A 20951-nucleotide genomic window follows, 5' to 3' on the forward strand; every position below is an offset into this window, starting at 1 on the left:
GCTGGGTAGACATTCTCACAAAGGTAACGCCCCTATGGCAGATGCAGAAACTGGGCATGCTGTGTTACCAGCCTGGTTTCCACAAATGGGACCTTATCGGCATATCAATGGTCAAAGATTTGATTAAACAGGGGACTATAATTAAATCTGAGGAACTCCAGCGGCAATATCACCTGGCTCGTGGGGAAACATATAGATACTTGCAAATTTGGCATGCTCTAAGGGCGGCCTTTCCGTCCTTTATGGATATACCGGAATCTACACCACTTGAGGATAGGCTCTTAGATGGGCCCCTAACCTCGAAAGTAATATCACTTACGTATAAGAAACTGTGTAATAATCTCCTGGATAATTTTTTGAGACTCAGGGAAAAATGGCAGGATGATCTGGGGTTGATGGATGACGAGGACTGGCAGGAGGCCCTTATGTCCCCTCGAGAGGCAGCCATCACACAAAAATTTAGATTGATTCAGTTCAGGATACTGCATCGGTCATACATGACAGGACAGACACTAGCAAAAATAGGTTCCAGATCGGATGATCTTTGCTTGCGGGGGTGTGGCCAGAGGGCCACATTCTACCATATCATCTGGAGCTGCCCGGGGGTACGTGTCATATGGGAGGGGGCCTCGGGGCATATGCAGACAGCCCTCCATAAGGAACCTGTTTTGACGCCGCAAATGGGCTTATTGAATATATGGGAGGCAACGGACCTAACGGAAGCGGAGAAACAATTCACGACGCTAGGATACACATTAGTTAAACGGGAGATTGCTAGGGGATGGGAGGGAGGTAATGCACCACGGCCCCATGTATGGATGACGGAGCTAGATAGATGCATGCTGGCAGAAACGGAGGATTTTGTAACTAGGGGATGCCCAAAAAAATGGGATCGGAAGTGGGAAAAATGGAACAAATATCGAGGGGAACCTGTAGTATCCCCTATGGTGGAATTGGAAATGCGTCAACAGAAAGAAAGAGCAGTTTGTATGTAATGTATACTTTGTTTAATGATTCGTCAGATACGAAAGTGGTGTCAGACAAGAAAATTTCGTCAGTCTACAATGTATAATGATGTTGCTAAACCAATAAACAAATTTAAACAAAAAAAAAATGCTTTTCATATGGTCCTAACTAACCCTGGGCGTAGTTCGCGTAGTAGCGCTCCGCGTAGCTACGCAAAGTGCACTTCGCACTATGTGAGGTACGCGTAGCACTACGTGAACTGCGTAGTGCGCTGTTTGCGATGATTGCACAGTGCGGATGCTTGTCCGCACTGTGCAATCATTGAAAACGGCATTTTGCACAGTGTGAGCTGTTGTTTTCTGCCGCTCGAGTAGATTTTTACTCGAGCGGCAGCTTTCTCAACGCGGACTGGTAGTTTCTCATTGCGAGCGGTCGCGAGCATACACGACCACTCGCAATGAGAAACCTGACCTTCCCGCGTTGAGAATCTCGCCGGGAGGTTTATTTTCCACGCTCGCGATCGGCAACTTGATGTTGCTGATCGGGAATGAGGAAAAAGTCTCAACGGGATGTCATTTTGCTCGCTCGCGGTCGCCAACTTGACGTTGAGGACCGCGAGCCAACTACGCTACGCATTTCTGCACTGTGCTATGTGCAGTTCGCGTAGCGCGAAGTAGCACAATCTACGCGAGCGTAGCGTAGTTGTCCGCCCAGGGTTAGTCCTAACCCATATCTCCAAAGAATTATATACCGCACTCCAGGAGTTTAGTATCCAAGTTGATTTATGTACAACACCAACACCAAAGCGTTTTGACTAAAGAGTCTTGATCACAGTTAGGTGAGTCCTTCCTCCAATTCTCATTTTATACAAAAATACCCACTAGGCTTGTAATGAAGCATTGTGGGATATGTAGTTTCCAGGTAACATAATTTCAAAAAACACAATTGTTTCAAATTGCACCTTGGTCAATTGTGTGCATATTGGTGATGAGGATTAAATCTTAATTCTAAAATTAAAATTATCAATTCTTGATTTTAAACACAGTGTGGGGTTTACTAATGGTGAGTATGACAATAGTTCTTGTCTCTATCGGGATGTGATGTTATTTGTTATTTAAATCTTCATGCATTGTCCCATTAGTATGCTAACCATCTTTTGTCTGGACTCAGTCCCCTATACTGACAATGTATTTCTATTCTTCTAAATAAGGGCCTATTCTTCTGTCCTGAAAAACATTACAACTATGTAGAGAGCAAAATTGAGATTTGCAAATTCTAAAGGAAGTTGAAATTAGCAAAATTATTTGCTTAGAAAGAAGTATATAAACCAAGGCATATGAAGGAAAGTACCCCTGAAACAAATTTACTCACTGAACAAGTACCTGATTTGAAAACAACAAATGATCGGATGTTTATTCGACAGGATGATGAGGTGACGTAAACACAGATTTTGAATGAACTGGAAATAAATACAACAGGCCATGGTTTGACACAATTTAAAAGCAAGTCAAAATGTTGTCCTTTACTAAATCTGGGAAACCGAATTGATATCTATTATGACTTGGTCATCTCTGACTTGAAGAAATTGGGGAATAACATTCCAAAAAAAAAAAAAAAAAATGTTACATGTGGAGAAAGGAAAGCATTACAAGATCTCATGAAAAATGATATGATTGAAATTAAACCAGCGGACAAAGAAGGAAACATAGTAATCATGGATAAGTGGCAGTATATGAGAGAGGCAAAAAGACAATTGAATATGGCAATCAACTACAAAAAACTGCAACAAAAGCCCATCAATGAACTCACAATAACTCTGTATCAAAATGTAAAGAGATTGCAGGAGCAAAATCTAGTAAATGAGGAAGGAGCAACATTTTTACACAATGAGAGTCCGATTATTCCAACAGTATATTTTCTCCAGAAATTTCACAAAACAATGATCAATCCGCCAGGCAGACCCATCATTTCCAGCTGTGGGGCACTTTATGAAAATGTATCTACTTATGTAGATCATTTTATCGCACCTCAAGTGGTATCATTAAATTCATACATTAATGATATGCAGGATTTCTTAAGGATCCTTGCAGATAAGGATTGGAAGGCAGGGCTTGTACTTGTCACCATTGATGTAGTATCTTTTGTACACTTCCATTAATCATGAGGCAGGTTTGAAGGCAATTAAGTATTTTCTCTCCCAAAGAAATATTCAATATCTAAAACATTCACAATTGTTAATTGAGATGATAGAATTGTGCCTTCACAATAACATCACCAGTTTTACTCCCAGATATGCGTAACAGCTATATGAGTTTCCTTCTCTCCAAGCTGTGCAAATCTCACCATGGGGTGGTGGGAGAAAACCATAACTTGGAGAGAAGGAAATGAATGATATACAGATAAAATAAATCTGTGGTTACGTTTCATAGACGACTTATTCATAATTTGGAACGGTACCAATGAGGATCTCATGGAGAATTTTAGAAAATTGAATCAGAACAATGTGGTTCTTTCATTCACTTGCAATACAAGCACAACATCATTGCAAATTCTGGATGTGAAAGTATATATAGAAGAGAATCAAATCAAGACAATGGTCTATCATAAACTGACAGCAACAAACAGTTTACTACACAAATTCAGATTTCACCCACAATCACTGAAAATAAGCATTCCATCTGAAGAATTCTTAAGAATGGGGCAGAATTGCTTGAATGAAAAGGAACTGGAAGTAAGACTAAGAGAAACTGAACTAAAATTTTTACAAAGGGGATACAAGATGTGGGACATAAAAGAAGGGAAAAGGCAGGCAAAAGGTGTCCCACGGGCACAAACCTTGATGACTAAAAAGATGGCCTTAACATCAGAGAAAGAGGATCAGAAAATGAGAATGGTATTAAGCTACAGTAAAGAAAAAAATCAAATCATTAACATCATGAACGGATATTGGTAAATACTTAAAAAAGACGCAGACATTGGGGAAAAACTTGGAAATAGACCTGATTTTTCATATCGTAAGGCCCCGTCATTATAAGATAAATTAGTCAGGAGTCACTTTGAGATCAATAACAGAGTCTTGGCTAACAAACCATCAAATAAGATTTACAAAATGCGACAAATGTAAGGTGTGTCACATTGGGAAAAACACTGGAGAGATTCGTAACTTAAAGGGCAAAACCTTTACCATCAACGAAAGAATAACTTACGCGACCAACTATGTAGTATACATAACGATATGTCAATGTGGCTTGAAACACATATGAAGCACCATATGCCCATTGAAGAAAAGAATATTAGAACATATTCGAGTAGTGTAAAATAAAGACAACAACTATGCCATAACCAAACCTTCAAGACTCATGTGGTATTTAGTTGGCAACAAGTGACATACTATGACATAGCTTGTGTGCCAAGACATGAAAGGGGAGGTGACAGAACATTAAAGCTGAGACAATTAGAATCTCGACTTATTATATTATTCAGAATGAAATAACTAAATGGATTAAAAGGTATGAAGAATTATATGTACATCTGTAACTAAAACATCTGATATCATTACATATTGCTGGCCATGTACAATGTTTGCTAATGTATGACCTCCTATTTAAAATGTGTCATATGGCTGGAAATGAGGACTAAGCATGTGTGGAAGAATCTAGTAAGAAGATCATTAGACTCATATATTAGGGCTGATGACATATATATTGATTGCAGGAAGAAATCACCAGGAAATCAGAATTAATGAAAGGGTGTAATATGCAAGACTCTTCAAATAACCATATTATAATGGCATCTACAAGTATAATAGTCACTTAGCCTAGAAATGCAGTACATGGAGGGAATGCTAAATTCGAGTACACCCATAAATTATAGAATTATAAGAACAAAATTACATTGTCAGTATACGGCACTGAGTCCAGACAATAGATGGTGAACACACAAATGAGACAATGCATGAACATTAAAAGAACAAATAAAATCACATCCCAATAGAGAAAAAAGCTATTGTCTTACTTACCATTAGTAAGCCCCACACTGTGTTTGAAATTAAGTGATAATTTAAATTTTAGAATTAAGATTTAATCCTCATCACCAAGATGCGCACAATTGAGCAAGGGGCACTTTTGAAACAATTGCTGTGTTTTTTTAAATTATGTTCTCTGGAAACTACATATCCCACAATGCTTCATTACAAGCAAAGCGGGTATTTTTGTACAAAATGAGAAATGAAGGAAGGACTTGCCTAACCCTGATCAAGACTCTTTAGTCAAAACGTGTTGGTGTTGTAAATAAATCAACTTGGATACTAAACTCCTGGAGTGTGGCATATAATTCATTGGTGATAAAATTGTGAGGGAGGGCATGGGTCTGCCCCGAATGCCAGCACCGACCATGAGTGCGCTGTAATTGGAATCATTTCCTGTGGAATATACATACATACATATATACATATATATACACACACACACATACGCACGCACGCACGCACGCGTGCACACACGCACACACACACACACACACACACACACACACCCTCTGATGTGTGCCTAGAAGCTCATGGCACTGTCACACTAGCAAACATGAACTGAACACTTGTGACCTACTCCAGTGAAAACACAATCTATGAATGAAAAACGATGAAATATCAGAAATTCAGTATTTTGTCTCTTGCTGTTCTGTCCATGAAGTTTCTGTACTGTCCAATGTCCTACTGTGAAATACCATTGCTTTGCTGTCCTTGCCAAAAAATGTTAAAAGCATACAACAAAAGAAATGTAATCCCCCCTAACTGCAAAGCTTTAGCTCTGTGCCCCACACTATACCCTTAGACAGACTCTCCACTAGGTGTTCGCAAAACACATAATTTGATTCAATAACTTTCATAAAATTTTGGGAAAATAATGTAAAATTATGCAATAAGTGATTTGCTATTATAGTGAATGAAATTTCACACAATGGTATATCTTACATAAAAACGTCAATTGAGATAGGTCAGAACACTTTTTCAAGCAGAAAATGATGCATTGATTTTTTGTACAAAGCATTCCCCAATGGCAAAAAATGACATAAAATCAGGTAATGGAAAATGTCAGGATATTTTTATGCCTGTGTGAAGTTTGCAGAGTTGCACTACGTGGGACTCCGCAATGTGCCATAACAACTCGGCCACGCTATGCAGAGTTCCCCAAGCGGCAGAGTCCTGTATGTTGCACAGTTCCAACGGCTTAAAGCAGAGTTTTAGAGGGCACTGCTTCTTTTTGCCACTCAATTAGATTTTCTGCTCTAGCGGCAGCTTCCTCAGTGCGAGCGGCAGCTATGTGCGATTGCCTGCTTTCAGAAATCTCACCCGGAGTCGGTCTAGAGTGCGAGTTCTCTCGCATGCCAACCTAACGCTGTTGAGCCGCGTGACAGAAAATACTCCGCTCCACATCGCTTCAAGTAGTTTTTTGGAACTCTGCGCTCTGCGCAGAGTGGGCAAGACTCCACAAACTCTGCCAGCGGAGGTCACTTCTGTTAACCACCAGGCTTCCTGTACCCTGTCTCTACTTGGTGCTAGCCAAAAACTACCATTCCCATAATACACTGCAATGGGTGCCAGATTGTATGCTTTCCCATGCTGCACTACTCCAAGGTCAGGTGACGCAGTCCTTCTGGAGTTCCAAGACTCTAAGCTAATGAGTTTTGCTGTGACTGGACATTCGCTCTCAAATTCTAAGAAGTGCTATAATCGTCTTGGATTCCCAGAAGATTGCGATTTGTTCATGTTTAACTCCCGCTACTGAGCGCTAGGACACTGTCCCTGCTTTGCTCAATTTCAGCCTGGGTGTGCGAGGTCGCGCTGAAGTTTTTCCTTGCTTGCTATTGGGAAGTGCGGGGACGCGCTGTCTTCCTTTTTTCTTTTTTTTTTAATGTTTATTGCCTTTTTGGATTGACAGGCTCAATTTGATATTGTGTGCTTAGAGCGCGAGGTTGCGCCACGGGCATTTTTCTGATTTCCTTTTTTCCGCTGCTGGCAGCGCGGGCCTTTTCTTTTCTTTATTAGTAAACGCACGTGGACAGACCGTATCGGATACATTTTATCCACCTGAGTCTGCTCGCGCCTACTGCAATTCCTGAACTCTCGGCTTCGAAGATTGCACGTGTCCATTCACGGACCACTGGAGGACTCCGCATACGCACCCCTGTGCATTAACCTGCCTCAATGCTTCCTGCTCTATTTTTGGGGGATTAACAAAAGGGCAGACGTATGCCTTGAACATTTTATTTCTTTAAACACACGGATTGAGCTGTCATCACCTTCCCACCCTTCATACGCTTACTGAAGAGACCAACTTATATGGAATGCGGGCAGCGCAGAAGTGAGTATGTGGAAGAATACAACCTGGGTAGTTTAACCTTTAAATCCTGTTCTGTTTTCTTGCCTATACAGACACATTTACTTTAACATTTCTCATCTTGTGTTGTCTGTTTTCTGCAGGGTTACACGACTTCTGGGTTCCTCTCATCTCCCTACTGGAAATACTGGAAGATATTTCTGGTGGTCCTACGACGTCTCTTCACTCCCTAGGGGTATTAGTCTATCCTTTGGTGTGCCTTGATTGGCCAGAGGTGGCTGTAACCTAGGGGAGTGGAAAGGCATTCTCTTCGCTCCTGTGGATATTGGTTCTTCTGCTCTGGGACGGAACCCCGACAACTTCTTCACCCACCCATAGATATTTTGTGACTGAAACACTTCTGTCCGATACCTAAATCATGCAAGCATCTTCATTCATGATGTTTTGTAACATGTCTTACCTTTAAAGAGAGGACAAATTTTCCAAACAGTGGCAGCTCCCTCTCTGTTAAACTGACCCAGTGCTAATTCCATATAGAACAAAGGCATTCCAGCAATGATAAGGAACAAGATGTAGGGAATCAGAAAGGCACCTAGGAGAAAAGATATTACAAAACATGAATAAATTGATTTGGCATAAAAATACATCTTTATTCTATTTATCTTCCATTTATATGTGTCTCTGTATGTGTGCATGGATGTATCAAAAAGGTAGAACCACCTTTATCCTCAAAACCCAAATAGGTCTAGTAGTGTTTCATTTTCAATGTGTGATCTCTGTGTGATCTTTGGTCTGCAAATAGTATTTAGCAAGGCATCAAACCCTCATCCACATCTTGTGACATGTTTCACCATTGGGTCAGCTCCTGTGTTGGTGATTTGCAACCTCTGTTGAGAGAGATGTGTCCTTAGTATATTGTGCGTATGCATGTTACCATAACACGTTAGAATTTGAGTGCTACATAATTGAGGTGAGGGTTTACACCCCTTTAATCATTGTCTCCTGAAGACATATCACACACAGAAAACAAGTTACGATTAGAAATATTGGCATTTTGAGCATTAAGGTGGAATTTCTATGTCTACGAAGATAGGATTGTAGTTTCCTCTGTATCTTTCTCTATATGTGCTACTGAGTCAGAACATTTGCACTTTGTATTACTATGATATATTCCCAGTGACCTTACATACATGCTTTCTTCTGTAAAATATATAGTGAACTAGGTTATTTCTTGAAACTGTACAGTCAGCCAATATAAACCACCTAGAATGTACAACTGGACATGATATACATATATGTGTGTGTTTGTGTGTGTGTGTGTGTGCATGTATATATATATGTGTATATACAACTGTATACCAATATACAACTACAAAGCAGTATTATGGTTCTGCAAAGTGAGAAATGGCTTAAGTCACAAACATTTTTCCAGGGGGACGTAGAACATACAAGCCCAGAAAACTGTCCTGGTGATAAAACATTTCCTGGTTTAATTTTGCATCATCTCGATTAGTGGATGTTTTTGCATACTTCTCAATTTTACTACTTCTGGACAATCTGCCAGTTTTGCAGATTGTCTATTGGAATAAATATTCAAATAAGGGTGATAAAGAGAGGAGAGATGTCCTGTAAAAAAATGGTAAACACCCACAAACTCATATGTAAGTGGGAATTCACAAACATTTTGGTGGCCGATTCTCACCCTAGAAAAGTTACTCTTACTATGAAAAAAGAAAGTTCTATTACAGGTTGGGAAAGGAATGTTAACACCACTTATGGGGAAAGACTGTTAAACCAAGCATCTTTGGAGTGGTTTCCTCATAATGTTTTGCTTCAGACCTCCTGTTTTTCCTAACCTCATTTTTGCTAGCCTTAGGACGCAGTTTACCGTTGCTAACCAGTGCTAGAGTGCTCGAGTTCCTCTCCTAAAACATGATAACCTTGACCTATACCCAATTGGCTTATTTTATTTACTTATATACTTTATTTACTTATAAGTCAGTAGTATTGTGCACTACATGTGCCCAGGGCCTGTAAATTAAATACTAATAGTCGGCCTGCAGCACTAATTGTGTCATCCACTTAAGTAGTCATTTAAAATTTAAATATGTCCCAGACCTGCCATTGCAAAGCATGTGTGTGCAGTTTTAACCTGCCATGTCGACCTGGCAAAATAAACCTTTTGTTAGGCCCAGACCTTCCTCTTTAATAGATATGTCACCCCTAATGTAGGCCCTAGACAGCCCCCAGTGCAGGGTGCAGTGTATCTAAAAGGTTGGAGATGTACTTTCAAGTTTTACATGCACTGGTAGAGAAAAAATCAATTTTTCACTACTGCACGGCCTATCTCTCTGATAGGATAACATTGGAGTTGCCTTATCTCATTTTATAAGTGTAATTTCGAAATGGGACGAGATAACTGGTTCATGTTTTGTATCTCTGGAATCCTAATTTATAATCCTAACTTATGGAAAAGTGGGATTTTACATTACAATTCTGGAAATGCCACTTTTAGAAAGTTAAAAGAACAGATGATGGAAAATGCTGAACAATGCAAACATTCAGCCCCAGTCGCAGATCTGGGTTTTATCCATTTATTTTTTTGCTCACAACATCATTCCAGTTTGGACCCAGCCATATGCAAATCAGCCTTGGCCCTGCTCCTCATGGGAACAGGCCAGCCCTCACTGCCAAGCCAGAACCTCCCTGGACCAGAAACAAGAAAGATGGCATTTCCTTGCCTTAGCCGTTTGGTGCCTGCAGCCTGTCTCTAGTCATATGACTGGGTGTAGTTGGCAGTTGGGCTTTGTGTATTCCTATATTTGGACCATCACTGAATGGATGGGAGGGAGGAGATGGGCTCAGCCTCACTTGCACCTTAATAGGCTGTGTCCTGTCTTCACACACAGGGACTGCATGCCCCCTGTAGATTGTCTGGTGCAAGGGCAACAAAGGCAAGGCATCTGTGCACTTCAAAGGCATGACTCTAGAAGCGTCTCCCCACTTCAAAGGCATAACCTGTGCATAAAAGAAGGAGCTCAGACATCACCACTTCAGAACACTTCTGGACCTATGGATAATCTGTCAGGAAGAAGGACTGCTATGCTGCTGAAAGGACTGCAGCTTGACATGCGACCTGAGAGCAGAGTGGTAAGAGCAGAGCGAGCAGCGCAGTGGTGTGTAGAGCGTAGAGCGTGGGGCAGAGCTTCAGCAGCAGCGGTCCGGCCGGTGGTGGTGCCGGTGGCGATCACAGTCGGCGGCCTTGATGACAAGGCGTGACGAGGTGTGAGGAGGTGTGGAGGAATAGTGCGGAGTTGAGACGTTGCGGGGATATCGCGGGGACTCCTGTGATTCCTGTGGACTCCCGCAGAGGGGGACGGTGGTCAGTCAGCGAAGCCTGCGGAGGTGAGTCCTGAGCCCCCGATCTCCTAGTAACTTCCTCTTCCATAGTTATAGTCCCTCAATGGGATATGGTGTTTAGCTCCCCAGCACAACACCACCCTCCTCCCCTCATCTTCACCCGGTTGTGTTAAAAGTACCTGTTGTGCCTGCTTCCTCCCGACTGTGTTGCTCACACCGAACGGACCGAGGACAGTCTTGGCTGCATTAGTTTGGATTGAATTACAGACTGCAGCTGCCGTACTCGCTGGTCTGGCCTGGCAGGGCCACAAGGGTCATAAGGCAGGTTATAGTGGGCAGGGAAGAGGAGGGGGAAGAACAGGGGAGTGTCCTAGCCGCAGCGCTTGTAGTCACCAGCTGTTTAGTGTGAACCCAGTGTGAATCCAGGACTCAGCAGAAGCAGTTCCCTATCGGCAACGCAGCCTAACAAAGCAGAGGGATGAGATCTGGGAGAACACGGAAGGCGTTCCCATCACCGAAGCAAAAAAAAACTAAAACGGCTGGCTGCAGTGGTAGAAGGAGCCGCAGCGAATATTACCAAACAACTGGTGCCCAAGCCCCCGCCGCACTCACGGATTCCTCTTCCCCATGGACCAGACCCTGACAGTAACAGGGATCGCCTTCCCTTGTCCAGCCTTCAGAATTCGCAATCTTTCACTATCTTGGACTACTTCAAAAATGTACCTGGAGGGGTTAAGCCTTCCCCTCCTTGTCAAGTTTTGGAGGCGCCCAAGGCTAGCAATTTCCAACAAATAACAGAGGCAACTGTCCACATGCCGCCAATTAATAACACTATATCACAGTTGGTCGTCCCCAGCGTAAGAGCATCTGTGGACGATCAGAAAACGCCTCCGGTGCACTCTCTCGGCCTTCCAACATTCTCCACTTTGTGGTCCATCTTCCCCACAGGAAAGTCACGTATTACACGCCTCAAATAATCACTCTTGGACCGAAGCCATCGAGCCAAAATGTAATGTTTTGCTACACCAAACAAACATTCCTATGACCACGCTACGCCAACATTCGTCTCCAAGTCCTTTACTTAGACAAAAAAATCAAACACCAAGCTTTGACGTATTTAGCCGTTTTGCAGCTCAATGGGACAGACCACCGAAAGGGAAAATTAAACCGCTTCTGCCTCAAACCCCTTCAAACTCAGCTACAGTAACAGCTACAGCTTTTACAAAGCACCAACAAGTAACCGACCTAAATAATCAATCACTATTGGATCTACCTTTCTTTCTTAAAGATTCGGACAAACTACCTAATCTGAAATCGGAACCCGATTTACGGACCCCTCCCACCACATTTATGTTGAATGTATGGCCACAACTGCTGCAAACTTTTCAAACTACAGTCACAGCATTAAACTACCATTCAGTCAAACTGAACACGCAAGTTGATCTTTTGAAAACCTTAGCCCTGTTTACTACAGGTATCGAAAACAAGTAAGAGAATCTAAATAACCTAATAATAAGGGCTCAATCATCTTCAAACTTGGTCCAGTCAGTTTGCTGTTGTTCACACATTATTGACAGTCGTTCAGCGCTTCCAGCTTTCTTAAACTGTGTCTTCTATGAAGTCAAACAACTGTCAGGATGTAGTATCAGCAAGCGCCAGGACCACTTCAAGTCCCGCCAAAACAAACGTCAACACTCCGACATCAGTGGCTTACGGGATGTCAGAGAGTATAGAGGCAAAACCTTCTGTAGCACCAAATTTGCATCACAAGGATCAAGGGTTGATACTGCCAGCCAAGTCCATACTACCCCTGCCGTTGAGCCTCCAAATTGAGAGTGACTCAAAACTTTTAGTTGACTCTTGCAGAGTTGAACCCTAAGCTACCCACACCTGCTCCACTCCACTCAAAGAGAAACCCCCAATCACTCCACCCTCTCAGTAAGAGAGAGAGAAAACGCCTACGTAAACAAAGAAACAAGTTAACAATAAAATCTACAGTACAGAATGATTATAAAATTGCACAAAAAAACTTCAGACAGGCACACCAAAAGGATAAACAATCTTATCTTGAACAATTTTGGTGTAAACTTCTCTGGGAAAGTAAAAATCGCAACTCAAGAAACTTTTGGGCGCTAATGAATAGACAAATCAACGGAACAATTAGCCAGGGGAGTGCAAACGTCGCAGAGGCAGAATGGGTCATATTTTCGACTGACCATTTTAGGGCCAACGGAGGAGCATATCCTACAACAAAGAACATCCCTACACTATTCAAAGATGGCCCTACGGAGTATCAGGACTGTTCACACAAGTTGATGCAATCTCAATGTGAGAAAATTTCTATTACTCAAGCATGGCTGGCTAAAATATTATCAAAAGCGAGACCTGATGGAGCGCCAGGACCAAACTGCTTGCCGCAGGTCCTGTTTAAAACAAATATCCCTCTCTGGTCACAACAACTAGTAACCCTCTTCAATTTTACACTGAGGAGTTCATCTATACCTGACTCCTGGCGAGGTGCAATAATCCACCCAATTTATGAGTCTGGCTCCCATTCGTCCCCAAATAACTACAGGATGATAGCCTTACTGGACAATGAGGCAAAGTACTTTGCGAGTATCTTACTCAAAGAACTGAGCTCCTTGGCTGACCTGAAAGGTCTGATCCCAAAAAATCAAACTGGTTTCACTGCAAAATCGGGCTATATGTTTAACCTATTGGCATTATCAATACTCATCGATAAAGCACTCATTTCATCCATGGTAGTCTTTTGTTGCTTTGTTGATTTTGAAGCCGCTTTTGTCTCAAAAAATCACGACGACAAGAGGAGTCAAACAGGGATGTGTGCTAGCTAAGGGTGGGCGACAAATTCCGTTCCGCTCGCGGAACTTGCGAAATTTCGTCATTTCCGCGTTCCGAACGCGAGAATGTCAAAACTTCCGCAATCCGCGGTGGAACGGAATTCGGGGGGGCATGAGGGTAGAGGTATAGGCTTGCACAGGATTCATTCTGGCACGATGCTCCTGTCACAAAAATGTAACCTCAACAGGAAGCACTTACAGATATAAATAATGCAGGTGCCCGAGTTGAAGCTCAAATCAGTACCGCATTAATCAGCCCAAAATAATTGTGAGCTAGGTCGAGGCTGGGCAGGTGTGCTTTTCTCCCCATATCTACCGTCAAAAATTAGCTGTGATCCTTGATGGAGCTCTGTGCATCCATTACTTTCTCAAGAGAAATACCCGTTTAGTTCCTGTGACCAGGAGCTTCTTTCTCCTTATCTGCTGCTCTGATCGGTCTCTGACCCTTTATAAACAAGAGGCATGTGAACTCGCATAGAAGCCCCGCCTGTGTGGCCCCACCCCGCATACCCTAGCGGTATGCAACGTCTTCCCTCCCTTTCCCCACTATGATGGACAGCTCACTCAAGGGACCCCGGCGCCTTTCGGCACGGTGGCAAAGTTACAGACACACATGTTCACGGGAGACAACTCTTCTGGCCCTTTACGCAGCCGTAGTGTAGGAAAAGCACTATACATTTACCCAACGAGGTAGCACACACATGGTCAAGGGAGACAACTCTTCTGGCCCTTTACGCAGCTGTAGTGTAGGAAAAGCATTATACATTTACCCAACGAGGTAGCACACACATGGTCACGGGAGACAACTCTTCTGGCCCTTTACGCAGCTGTAGTGTAGGAAAAGCACTATACATTTACCCAACGAGGTAGCACACACATGGACACGGGAGACAACTCTTCTGGCCCTTTACACAGCTGTAGTGTAGGAAAAGCACTATACATTTACCCAACGAGGTAGCACTTACTGATTACCCAGTAGAAAGTACTCCAGTTGAGTAGAGGTATTGCACAAAACGGTGGCATCTTCATGGATCAATATGCAGGGCAGGATTCATTCTGGCACGTTGTTCCTATCACAAAAACTAAACCTCAACAGGAAGCACTTACAGATATAAATAAAGCAGGTGCCCGAGTTGAAGCTCAAATTCAGTAATGCATTAATCAGTCCACAATCTCTGCGAGCACGTGAAATTTCGCGTGTTCGCTGACATTTTTTGCCGTTTCGCGAAATTTTGCGAAAGGCAACTTCACAAATTCCGCCCACCCCTACTACTAGCTCCATTGCTCTTTAACTTATTCATCGCCGATCTTTCAGTGGAACTAGATGCGATAAACAGCCATTCCCCTAAGATTGGTGGTGTCCAGTTAAGCAACCTTCTGTACGCCGACGACCTCGTCCTCTTCAGTCTCACTTGAGTAGGGCTGCAATGACTGTTAAATAAACTACATAGTTATACCGTTAAGAACAACTTAGTGATTAACTTAAAGAAAACCCAAGTAGTCATATTCGGGAGAAAGCACTATGGAGGCAGTGGTTGGACGTATAATAACTCTGGACTTGTGGTAGGAAAACCTTACAAATACCTGGGGGTTCATTTTAACTCCAGAGGCACCTTTGCCAAACACCGTAGCAACATCTCAATGAAAGCTATGGCTCTCCAAGTGAACCTTTCAAAACTCTCACAAAAATTGACAGGTCCGAGCCTAACTCCAATGTTGGAAGTAATGAAAGCCAAAATTGGCCCCACGTTGTCATATGGCATTGAAATTTCCCGGGGTAAATTGAGTGCAATATTAAATCAACACGTGACTAAGATCTATAAAAGAATCTTTCATATGCCAAAATACGCTTCGGCTCCACAGATACGATTAGAACTGGGCCTTTGAAATTATGAAATCCTAAGCGCAGGTGCTTGTTTAAAATTGTGCCATAAGTTAAGGCAGGCCGGAGCAGGGTCCCTTGCGTCACTGTTGTGGTCAGATATTACCCTTGATAACCCAGGTGGGCCCTATAGTCAGTTTTTCCATGAATGCGTACAGCAATTATGAGCAAGCTATCTCTGGAATCTTAACCCCAATAACATAGTCTTTAAAACAAGTATTAAGAAGCGCATCCATATGTGGTCTCATAATACCGACAGAGGTCTTTTCGCCAAACACAAGCATGCATAAGCAGTAATCAACTCTTACCAGCTGGCTTATCTTCCATCATATCTGCCCTGCACATACCCCCTTTACTTAAAATTGCGGTTTATGGCACTTAGATTGGGGGAATGGCATCTTCTGAAACATTTACCTCGTTGGCGTCGTACATCAGATGAGCTACAGTGCAGGGGCTGCGGGAACTTGGTGGAGTCCTTGGAGCATGTTGTATGCCTCTGCCCTGCATTTCTGGCCCAGCGCAGATTAAAACTGAGGCCAGAGTGAAACAGAGTGGGAGTCAGGTCCTGTAGGCAGGCAATTATCGCAGCGTTGAATCCAGAGAACACTGCTTTAAACATAAGCCTCACAATCTTTATTCACCGTGCATATCGCAGACTTAACCAACAAATTGCAGACCCGGTAACAATCTCGAGAAAGTGCACAGGTGACTCTGTATAGAACATATGTTCTCTGCCCCTGTAATACTAAGGAATGCAATTCCGATGACTCGATACTGACTATCGACCACTGACAGCTGCTTCACTGAACTATTCTTAGCCTTTGGGTCTCTTTGCAACTTAGTAACTTACTTGGAGTTTTAAGCAGCATCACTCATTTTCTTTTATATTATTAATTGCTGTTAACGATATTTTGCTGCTATGTGGTTTTAAAACATGCAGTCCTATTAAATATTTTGGACTGCTGCTCTAAACAAACTCCTGCCCTGCTGAGCTGACCTGCTGCCTGGAGACTTTTTGCCTGGGTGAGAGGTACTGGACCTGCATCTCTTGAACCCAAAACCAAGAGGTACTCCAAGGACTAATTATCTGGCCTCCTGATCTGAAGCCTCAGGGACATAACAGGCTTCCTACAACCTTGGATGTGCTGGGGAAAGATGGCTGATGCATAGAACGCAGCGGCAGCTGTTATCCTTATCTCCAGCCTTAACGGGAGAATGGTGGAAGAGAAAACCAGGTGGCCCTTTATAATAAGGAACACGAAATGCTGGGTGATATATACGCGGCCAGTAAAGGAGCACAGCGATACCGGAAAGGGAAACTTGTAGTTGTGGATCCCAGCGGAGCGTGAGAAGTCGCTTTGCTGCTGTTACATTTCACCGGTGGTGTGCTTGGCTCCGCTGGTCATCGATTGAGGGACCGGCTTGGTTGGAGAATGCCCGTGAAATTAAATAAACATGTGAAGGAGCAGGCTGATGGCTCGGCTTCTGCCTTGGCATACATGGCGATCCATGCTCGGAAGACAGCTGCCAGGCCAAAAGGGGAAGAGGCTGTCATCCCTGTGGCAGAGAAATGCGATGTGGGGGTGCTGACGACTGGAAGCTTGTGCCGCAGAAAGCGAGAGAGAAAGAACAGCTGTCGAGGGACAAGCAACCACTGATCTCAGAGATCTTAGCTGAAAGGGCTGCTGGGACTTATTCGAAGAGACCTAGCCATGCAGGGGAGCATGAATCTGCACCCGAGGAGCGTGGTATGAGGTTTGGTGGCTCTCCCCTGGAAACTGTGAGTACAGATTTGCTGTCACTACCACCTCCACATAATAAATATACCAGTGGGGAAGGGTCAATACCAAAGGAGGGGCTGGAAGAGGCCAGGAAAGAGGGCCGGTGCCCCCAATGGTATGGGTCTCAGAGGCTGAGGCTAGAAGCTTGGTAACCTCCACGAACCTTCCTTTGAATCAAGCGCAGGGTTGCAAGTTCCAGTGGTAGGAGGGTCCCTGGAAAGAGGTCAAAAATGATGTTCACTCATGGACAAGTCAGACCTCTCTGGAGTTTGTGAAGCCTTGACAGAGGAGGACTATGCTCAAGGCACTTTAGGGCTGTCTTGCTAAACCAGTCACACAAAAGCACATGCTCTCTCAGAAAAAGCAAAGCAAGAAATGTAGGTCTAGAGGAAGGGGGTATGATTCAGATTTGAGCATTACCCCGCAGCTCAAGTGGGATTAACCTGCCTCATGTCAAGTACATGAGGAGGAAAATGTGGTGATAATAGGTACTCCGAAATGGGGGACCGTAGTAAGTTCCGGGGTGGTAGATACACACACTATTGAACTCATCTACTCTACACTAAAGCAGATGCAAGGGGAGGCCCATATTGATAATAACAGAGCTAATCTAGCTACAAAGAAACTACAAGTGGGAATGCTAAAAGTTAACAAGATCTGCTCGGAAATGACTGAGAGAATCACAGCAGTGGAAGAATATACAGAAACATTGGAGGCTGCTGTCGGGACATTGGAGAAACAGCATGACATACAGGAATCCAAAATGACTGATATGATGTGGAAACTGGAGGATTTTGAAAACCACCAACGTAGGAACAATCTAAGATTTTAAAGTGTGGCAGAAAATGCAGAGGGGAACGACATCAGGTTATTTTTGTTGGGTTTGCTAGAAGGGTGCCTTTCCTGAATTGGCTCACTAGGATGGGGAGTCAAAGGTACAACAAGTGTACCGTTTCCCCTTAATGTGAAGAACAATCAGCAATCCCAGCAGCCTGAGAAGCCTAGAGGAATCTTGGTGTTTTTTGGCAATTTTCTCTTGCACCAAACAATTTTTGATAAAACAAGGCCCGAGGCTAGATGGACATTAGATGGTCACAAATTTTTTGTCTAGTCGGACTTCGTTCATTTGTCAGTTGAAAGAGGGTAGTGGTTACGGCAACTATTCTTGCCCTTTTAGGGGATAGTGTGTGAAGTATTTTGGATGAATCCTGCTGGCCTCAAGGTTATTTTTAAGGGAAAGGCTTGGATATTTCTATCAGAGATAAAAGCACAAAAATTATTAAAAGAGAACTCTAGAGAGGCTGGGCAGAATTGAAATACGAAGGGGCATGTGGCTAAGGGTATATTTCAACTGTCACACTAGTCATAAATGAAGAGTTGTAATTCGTGGGGAATGATGACGAAACGTAGATTGGGGAGGGGTCAATATTGGGATTCTAATCTCATAAACTCATAGGCATGATGTACCCCACCTAAGGTGTTCCGTTTATTTTCCCCTTCTTTGTCTGTTATCCCTTTATGGTGGCAGCGATTGCTTCTGTATACTTGTTTTTTTTTGCTCACTCGTGGGTTATCTGGTATGTATGGCTGGGGCTTGGGGAGGCTGGGGGTGGTGTGTTAGCAGGTGGCATCATTAGGGTCAATATTGACCCACTTGCTCTAGGTAGGGGGAGGGGGCAGGTGGGGATTGGTAGAAGGGAGGGATGAGGTGGGGGAATTCCAAGCAAATCGAAAGTTTTGCTGTACTCGGATTCAAGTTGACAAGTTACGGATTGCTACAAATAATATATGTGGCTTTAATAATCCCCTGAAAAAGCAAAGGTTTAATTTACATATACAATATTTAAAAGCTGATATAAAATGCATGCAGGAAACCCAGATTGAGGCATCTAAACAGAATATGTTGGAGTTTACCGGTTATCAGGTCATCTACAACACTACACAAGGGACACGAACACAAGGGTTGCCCTTTTAGCACGGAAAGGTGGGTGTAATTTACCTCAATCCAGAGCAGATAAGTACGGCCGATGGGCCATTGCAGAATTTTGTTATTTAAATGGATCATTTACATTCTGCTCAGTAGATGGTTCCGTAGTGGATGATCCCACAGTGTTTGAGAGGCTCAACAAAGAATTGGATCTGTGGCTGCTCCCGCTTTTCATCTTTGGAGATTTTTATATCAACAATAAAAGGCGGTGGTTAAAGGTCACAAACCTAAGGTCTTTATATCTTTGAATAACTTGGGGGTGGTCCATGGATTATCAGATGTATAGCCTGAGAAGGGGATGTTTGATCCTGTATATATGTTTTTTTCGGCTCCCATCCGGTACATGTCCGACTGGATTATTTCTTTATTCCTAATAGGTTATTACAGGTATGCGGAATGTGTAAATATCCAAGGGTAATGTCGAATCCATTAATACTAGAGGTAGACGTGAGCTCTTTACCGCCCCCTGTATGCAGTTGGTCTTTTGAGAAGGCCCTACTGTTGGAAGAGGATTACGTTAATCATATGAAAAAGTGGATCCCGATGTTATGGCAGATAACATAGGCAGTGCTTCTACAGGTATAATCTAGGATGCCCTTAAGGCAGGGATCCGGGGGGAGACCTTAAGTTTTAGCTGGTCCTGCCAGAAGAAGGAGAAAAAAGATCTGTCAGAACTCTATGATAGTTTATCAGCAGCAGAGATGAAGCTGATTGTAGAAGTAGCAAGGGAGGTTAGAAATGGAAGAGGCTCAATTGAATGTGGAAGTAAACAAACTGCCTAGAAAAATAAGGTATATGAATAGAATAAAAGGGCGGGGCACTTTTAACTTGGGGTTAGAAATGGAGGAGGCTCAATTGAATGTTGCAGTAAATATACAGCCTGGATAAATAAGGCACATGAATATAATGAAAGGGTGGAGCACTTGCTTGCGATACGCTCGAGACAGAAGATAGCGCAAGGAGAGATCAGAGAGATTTGTGACCCTCATAGCAGTATAGTCTCTGACCCGGTAGGTATACATGCTACTTTTCAAAGGTTTTATCAACAACTTTACACTGAGGAGGTGGGTATGGAACCTGAAGATATTAAGAGGTATTTGGATCTAGTGACACACAAAGAGTTAAGCAAAGAGGATCAGGAATCTCTAGATCACCCTATCTCGACAGAGGAAGTTACGATGGCCATTTCAAGTTTATCACCAGGAAAAGTAGCAGGGACGGTTTTGATTCTGTGTGACTTTTATAACATTTTTGCTTCCTATATTAAAACTTAAATGTTAGAATATTTTCACAAACTCAAAGGGGGGGTTGATTCACCAGAGTCATGGGCGACTGCAAATATAAAAGTTTTCCCTAAAAAGGGTAAACCCATTCAGGAATTAGGGTCCGACTGACCAATTATTTTAGTGAATAGCGATGCCAAAATCTATGCAAAGACACTTGCAATGCGATTGTCTGGGGTTATAAAGATGATAGTCTCCCCATTGCAGCACAGGTTTATCACAGGACGGGATACAACTGATCATATCTACCGGGTCATTACGTTATTTGATGCGGCCAAGATATCAGGAGACCCTATGGCTCTAATATTTTTGGATGCTGAGTGTTCAACAGGGTCTCCTGATCTTATCTCTGGGTAGTCATGGATAAGAAGGGACTGGGGCCTGGATATATAAAATATGTACATATTTTATACCAAAATCCAACTGCCAAGATCTCACTGATGGGTTGAAAGTCTGAGACGGTGGTGATTCAGCAGGGTACAAGACAAAGATGCCC

General features: G+C 43.0%; 1 protein-coding gene across 1 annotated transcript in view; it reads right to left on the reverse strand.

Moving 5' to 3' along the window:
- SLC6A2 (solute carrier family 6 member 2) overlaps nt 1–20951 on the reverse strand; it is a 1123441-nt gene that overhangs the window by 842217 nt on the left and 260273 nt on the right. The window contains exon 3 of the mRNA XM_085639971.1: nt 7762–7893. Within this exon, the coding sequence (XP_085496097.1) occupies nt 7762–7893 (132 nt within the window). The remainder of the gene's footprint in view (nt 1–7761; nt 7894–20951) is intronic.

This window comes from Triturus cristatus, chromosome 12, assembly GCF_964204655.1.
Source record: "Triturus cristatus chromosome 12, aTriCri1.1, whole genome shotgun sequence".
Taxonomy (NCBI): Eukaryota; Metazoa; Chordata; class Amphibia; order Caudata; family Salamandridae; genus Triturus; species Triturus cristatus.